Raw genomic sequence first — 7,096 nt, 5'->3', positions numbered from 1 at the left:
TGTACAATAAAGTTTTATACCAAAAATGCAGAAATAAAGGACAAAAAACAGCAAAGTTTGATCTACGAAATCTGTAGAAATCTTTATTTACGATAAGGTGTGTATAAATATAACAGTATGTAAAACTTTTTTTTAATCAAGTGCACATCTGTACAGATTGTATTATTCATTTCTAAATATGTCTTTAATAAAACTAGTGAGAAAATGTGACGGTATGTGATGAAGATGAGCTAAATTTGCATTTACTGAACTGCGCAGAGTGAAAGTGCTGGTCTGAATCAGCTTCGCTTGTCTTACTGTAATGACTATAATTATACATGTAGCACAGACTGATTCTGGATCAGCACCTTTACTCTGATCTGTTTGATCCATTCAGAATGTGGGCCCAGAGAACTGATCTGTCAACTTATCTAGGTCTGCACTCTAAATATGACAGACCTACCCTCTCCCTGCCTCCTTTGAGGAAGTGCTTCTTCAGCAGAACCTGCAGTATCTGGTTCCCTCCTAATCCTTTGTTACTAAATCAGCCACGTACAAGCCATCGGCTCTGCCCACGTCTCAGTTTTCACCCCAGCATAATCACCAACCAGACCCGCGGAGAGAGACAGCGTTACCTGCCTGCGATTAATTAAACATCACGTGGTGAAACAAGACGCGATTTTCATCTCGTAATCTCGCAGCTCTGCGGCCAAGAAACAGTACGCTGACATTTCTGATATTAGTTATTGCTCATGTTGAGGAGCACGTAGACTCTGGAATACACAGGCACAACGCTGTCCTCTGGTGGCTGAAGCAGGAACGCCACTCAAATTCTTTCATCTCTTTTCTCAAAAACCATAAACCAGCTAAACTTTCCATCACAGAAAACCAAATCTCTCAAAAACCGTCCATCAGTATGAGTAAGACGCACAAACACAGTGACAGACTCCTAATAAACATGACACAAACAAACCACTTTCAAGCTGAGCAGTTAAGACAGAACAACAACAAACTAAGGCACACACACACTATTGGCCCTACAGTCTTTTCACACATACTCCAAAACCTCAAACAAGATCCTGTCACATTAGACAACACAGAACATGCCAAAACCTGCCAAAAGATAACACTGTCCACTTTGAAGCCCCAATCAGGAGCCCAATCAGCAGCTCGCCAGTTTTTGATACTGCGTCAACAACCTTTAAACAACAAAAGTGACTTTACAGGACCGCTTCTCATGTTCGGAAACAGCCGACAAGCCCAAAAGGTGGCCACAGTGCTGTTTCTGGGGACCCTTAAAGCTCACATACTAATCTTTCTGTATGGAAATGAGCTACATTCACTGAAAAAAGCACAAAACTGGGGCTCAACACAAAGGGAATGTCTCTGGTCAAGCACTAAACAGATAAGGTCCACATTTTAACTCCTGAGACCGAAATGTCTCTGAATATTTGATTTTAGAGAGAATCCTAAACACTGTCTTTTTAAACTCATGAAACCTCAGTTACAAAACCTGGGCACAGCTTCCCAAATGTAACGTAAGAGATCGTCTCCATTTTAAACAATAAGGATCCCTAAAGAAAACGTGGAGGAAGCACTGACAGACCCCCTAAAGGACACTAAAGAGGAGCCCAATGGATTCGGCATTACAGCCATGTGTAGCTTGAGGGCAAAACTTGGAATATTATTGTAAGCGTGTCCTTCTCTCACTCTCCAGCGCTGCGTGTACGGTCGCAGTTTGTGAAAGAGGATGGATGGGAGGAATAACTGAAGCGCTGGTGGTCTTTAAGGCACAGGGTCAGGGGCTGAAGTTTAAACAGGGTTGCTGAGGTCACTGGTGGTGGTGCGTGCGGTCGTCGGGTCGTTTGATGTGGATTCGGCGAACTCTCTCGATGCGCTCGCGCTCTTCGTCCTCGTCCAGGTGGTGTGAGCGTCCCGCGGCGCCCCCGGTGGCCTCCAACAGGGCGTTGTCTGGACCGCGGCCGTCCTGAGACTCGTACAGCAGGATGTTCAGTGTCTCCTCATAGATACGAGCCTCGGGGAACTCAACCTGGGAAAGCAGCGTTTAACATCACACTTAGTAAACATTTTGTTAATTTACTAGTAACTCTACTTTTATGTTGTGTGAATTTTTCATGATGAATGGATATAAAAGAGCTAAAATGACCTGCTTACATAAACAGACATTAAAGTTAAGACATTTTTTTTCCTTCTCCTGTAAAACTGCTATTTCTGAGATATAAGAGCAACAATGTGCTAGAATGTGCAATATTCTGAAGCCCAGTATTTCCTCTTTACCCCTGGTCCTGGAGCCCCCTGTCCTGCAAACATTTACTACACCCTCTTCAAATCCAGAAAAGGTTTGTTCATCAGCTTATTGGCTGGACTGGTTGTCTCAGAGCAAGTAAAACATGCAGAGTACCAGAATTAACATATTAAAAATCCTCTCAGAGCTGATGATTTTCAGAAAATATTTTTTGTGAGGATCCAGCTTTTGGCATCTATTAGACTGAAGTGTATATCAAGTCAGTGTAGGATTTTCTGCTGGTTACCTTAGTTTGTTTCTTCTCAGTAGCGTAGACGATGGAGGTGCAGCACACCTCGGCTATCTTCCGGCCCTGGCCGTAAAAGGACCAGCAGCAGATCTCGTCGCCGATAACATCTTTGATGAAGAGCACGCGTCCGTTAAAGCGCAGAGACAGCTTGTCGAACAGCTCAATGTTCTTCAGCATGTTGTCATCAGAGTTACTGTACAGAGGGAGAAGGTATTATGGTTCAACGTGAGACTGACGCGGAGCTTCCACAGCAAATTCAGCCTGTATTTAAGGCTTCAGGAAAGATTTAGGACGTACACTTAGTGGCGCATTATTTATGCAATGGGAGAGCTGATCTAAAAACAGTTTTTAGCGTTTACCACACTAAATTAATGTTCTTGCTCTAATAATCACTGACGAATCATTGTTCAAATGTACATCTAGATCGTGCTCACCTGGTATAGGAGTATTTATTGTTGCTTCTGTTGTACAGTAGTTTGACGGTAGGCTGTGGAGAGACAGATCAATTTTATAAAGGCTATTTGGTTGTGCATGGAGCTACAGTATGTGGTGTGATTACTGTAATATAGCAGGGAATCCTGAGCATTAAACAGTTCATCAGCCAGAAATCACACGATACAACTAAAGCACTCCAAGACTTATACAGTGGGTTATGATGCTCTGTTACCTTATTGGACGTGGCAATGAGTCTCTGCTCTTCCTTAGACGATGTTACCAAGGGCACTTTACAGAAGGGTTCATAGGCATCTTTGTTCTGGTAGGGAAAAAAAAAGATTTAACATCATTCAATAAGCACATATGCCAGTAAGAAACATCAACACATCTGAATTGACAGATGTGTTACTGTGCCTGTGCTACTGTACAGTAAGCTGTATAATAGGTACATCAGTGGTCATCAGTTCAAGTCCTGGAGGGCTGGAGGTTTGGGGCCAGTTTGGGGACAGTCCTACTCCAACACCCAACTGAATTTTGCAATTCACTGATCAGTCAAATCAGGTGCGCTAATAAATCAGAAGAGAAATTGTGCTGGACTGTGTCGCTTTCCAGGACCCCTGGTACATGCAGGTGAACTCTAGCTGTGTTGTACAGGTATTAACAAGTGAGTAGTACCTGCAGAGCAGCCTGGCACTCGTCCACCAGGCCCTGCACCAGGTAGTACTTCGCCTCAGCCAGCAGCTCCTCTGTCTCGCGCCGGCTCTCTGGAAGAGGCACCACGCCGTCCCGCAGGTAGTTAAGGATGGTCCCGAAGTGCTTCCCACACCTGTCGATCAGGATCCAGCCTGCAGGAGGCAATACAGCAAGTGCTGTGACTTTGTAGTGACAAAGTAATGACATGAATCAACGTTTAACACGCCTAGCTCCACGTCTGTAGGAAAAGTGCTGATTGGTTAGCATTATTAACATATCATAGTAGAGATGGGAGCATCAACTCTTTCTGCTTAACTAACTGATTGCTTTATATAGTGCATTTAGGGTCAGTTTCGTGTTCCAGATTAGACCCAGACTAAGAAGGATTTCCAATGGTCAATCACTACTAGCATTGCAATTCAGCCAAATGAACCTCCAATTTCCTTAACAAAGGGCAGAATTCAAAATCAACATGGCAACAATTCGCCAATCAACATACAGGCAGTGTCAAAGGAAGCTGACCCATTTAAACTGATCAATCTAGACCAAGGGTCTCTGGTGCTAGAGCACGGTTTGGTGATTTCCCTGTTCAAACACACCTACTAAACCTAAATCTACTAAAAAAGTGTATTTAGGAGTATTTGAGCTGGGAAAAAAACACCAAACTGTGCTGGATTCTGGCCCTACTGCCCCCTGATCTAGACATTTTGCTATATTGGAACTGGGCCTGAAAATACAGGACTTAATAGGAGAGCAAGTTCTGATCTAGAACCAGATGCCAAAAGTGGTTATGAGCCACAGGTCCTTACCTTCGCTGTCTGTGAGGACCTCCATGCGGCCACTGAACATGGCCTTCAGCATGGTGTCCTGCTTGGTGAGCGTCTGCATGGTAGTGTAGTATAGAGCCCCTCCTACGTTCAGCTTCACATACTTCGAGCTGGGGCTGGAACCCTTGAAGGAGGTGGTCCGCGTTGTAGCAGCCGGCACGGCTGAGCTCACCACGCTTTCTCCTGACATCTCTTCCTGCCACACACACAGTAAGGAGGGCGGAGGTGAGACGGAAAAGTCATGACTAATAAGAAAAGCCCAGCTATAAACTTAGATCACAATGGGTGATCAGACCGTATCTAAAAACATCACACACTGAGATGGGTGGACAACACTAAACCAGAAATACCCTAAGAAGACCGCAGACCTTTAAAAGATTATGTTACTTGGAATATTATTATGATAAAGTTGGTTCCAACTCCTGCTGACCATTTGGTTACTGTTCCTCCTGAATATCTTGTCTTAAATTTGGGTCTTCAGGCTTTTTAATGGCTTGTTCATGATTCCTCTGGCTGTGTCCACCCATCTTGTTGCTGCCTGTCCTCTGTTCCAAGTCTAATCTTTTCCAATTGAACAGTTTTCTAGTATGTGCAAAAGAACAGCTTTAGTTTGGTTATCTGGGCTTTGGTCAAGAATCCACTTGGTTATAAGCATCCAAGGTACTCTCAAACATCTACACCAGCACCAAAGTTCAAAGGCATGTTTTCCTCTCCTGCTTTTTATTGTTTAGCCTTTACATTCATGGAGAACCACAGAACATTTCCTGGACGACTCTGATCTTCCTTTATAGAGACATATATAACACATATCTTCAATCTTTCTCTGCTGAGTGGAAATCCGTGTCATACTTTGCTGGATCCTTTGTTGTTGACAGCGGATCCAAGTACTATTACACATGTCACACGTTTAGAGCACGTAATTATACTGTATTAGGAAGATCAGCCAAAAGCAGTAAAGCTTTACAGCGACTAAACACAGAAGCGGTTTATATGTGAGGGCGTGAAAAAAACACCAGCTGATTCAACTAACAGTGGTAAATTTCTTAAACATTTAAAAAGAGTTCAGCCCAGTTAAATGTATGTACGTATGTATGACTCTTCTATCTATCTATCTATCTATCTATCTATCATCCATCTACACATTTAGGTTATGAGCTCCACTCCGGATAACTTACAGCCTGCTAACCCACTTAAGCTCTTACCGAACTCACTGACTACGTAGTATGAAATCCCACTTGTCGCCTTTGGATGGACTGTAGTGAATTAAGACAGACGTATAATTTAAACGTTTAACACCCGAAATCTACATAATCACTGCGACTTTTCTGTTTATAACTCACACCCTTATCGTTTAGGTATCGAGTATGCTAAGCTAACTAGCGACTGACCCCCAAACTACCTTTTCTGAAGGCCGAACTAGCAAAAAGATGATCGATTCAAGTACAGGGCGCTTAAAAACGATCAAACAGTATCCCCAGACGCGAGTTAAAGTCTTTATATTCAGTAAAAACAGAGTTATTTACCATAGAAATCCCCGACGAGTTCGGGCCCAGAGACCTGAGAGGAATCGCGCACTTCCGCTCGGAGAGGGGCGCGTTCTGCTGATGAGTCGTTCCAGAACGAGTCGGCTCGGTGAATCGGCTCTTTGAATCCGCTTTTTGAGTCGGCTCTTTTAGGTTAACAAAGGGAGCCGACTCGCATTGAGGAGCCGAAACCTTTGTTTTCTTTTCTTTTTTTTTCTTTTCTTTTCTTTATTTCTTTTTGTCATATTGATTTTTTAAATTAAAATGACTTAACTGAAAGCTAGTGTTTTATTGAAAACGACAACGGTTCTGACTGAAGAGCTGTTTTCAAGCTGAAAGAGTCGGTTCTTATCAGTGAACTGAGCCGATTGTTCGGACTTGATGAAAAGAGCCGTAATATCCAGCACTTGCGCGTTCACGAGGAGAGAGAGGTTTATTTATTTATTTATTTATTTATTTATTTATTTATTGATAGATAGATAGATAGATAGATAGATAGATAGATAGATAGATAGATAGATAGATAGATATGCTCAGAAACACTAACTATTTGGAACTGGCATTTATTTAAAATCAAAACATATTTTAAAAATAAAATATGCATATGCAGCTACATTTTAAAGTATATGTAAAATTTTAATTGAATGATGTTAAAATATTTTAATTCATAATAATTATATTAATCAAACATATGTGCAATATGTTTACATTTAAATAAAACAATTAAAATGTCTTATGAAACGATGATGGTGACGTTTTAAATGTAAGATTGTGGTATTACACATTTATTACAATGTTACTATCAAATGAACCCACAAATATGCGGCGCAATCTGTTCTAAAAAACAGAGCCGGATATAATCTAAAACTGTGCGTATAGTAAAGGTGTTTTACTGCAATAAAACAATGTCTGATGTATAAATAAAACCAGCTGAAGTAAGAAGTACCGAGTACTGAGTGACGTAAAGAACCGCAGTGGAACTTCTGAGAAGATCAAGCGTCTGTCAGCATAGGAACTGAAGTTTGTTAGGCTTTATTATTCTCTTTCTGAAGCATTTTTTGTCTAAAAACCCATGTAAACTACT

General features: G+C 41.8%; 1 protein-coding gene across 1 annotated transcript; it reads right to left on the bottom strand.

Moving 5' to 3' along the window:
- Positions 1-56: 56 nt before the first annotated feature.
- On the bottom strand, positions 57-6,098 carry kctd10 (potassium channel tetramerization domain containing 10). The gene is made up of 7 exons (XM_036598585.1): positions 6,013-6,098; positions 4,472-4,685; positions 3,645-3,814; positions 3,202-3,288; positions 2,969-3,021; positions 2,532-2,727; positions 57-2,029 (listed from the first exon to the last, which is right to left on the bottom strand). The coding sequence occupies exons 1-7, from the start codon at positions 6,013-6,015 to the stop codon at positions 1,811-1,813; spliced, it is 942 nt and encodes a 313-aa protein (XP_036454478.1). The 5' UTR covers positions 6,016-6,098; the 3' UTR covers positions 57-1,810.
- Positions 6,099-7,096: the final 998 nt, after the last annotated feature.

This window comes from Colossoma macropomum, unplaced genomic scaffold (genome assembly GCF_904425465.1).
Source record: "Colossoma macropomum unplaced genomic scaffold, Colossoma_macropomum, whole genome shotgun sequence".
Taxonomy (NCBI): domain Eukaryota; kingdom Metazoa; phylum Chordata; class Actinopteri; order Characiformes; family Serrasalmidae; genus Colossoma; species Colossoma macropomum.
The sequence above is the reverse complement of the archived record's forward strand: the minus strand, read 5'-3'. Positions and strand labels throughout refer to the sequence as shown.

Bases quoted from the DNA above. Each gene is read 5' to 3' on its own strand.
- kctd10 (XM_036598585.1), bottom strand. The intron at 3,022-3,201 runs GTAACAGAGCAT...GTCTCTCCACAG, and splicing joins TCATTGCCACGTCCAATAAG to CCTACCGTCAAACTACTGTA. The intron at 2,728-2,968 runs GTGAGCACGATC...CCCTCTGTACAG, and splicing joins AATAAATACTCCTATACCAG to TAACTCTGATGACAACATGC.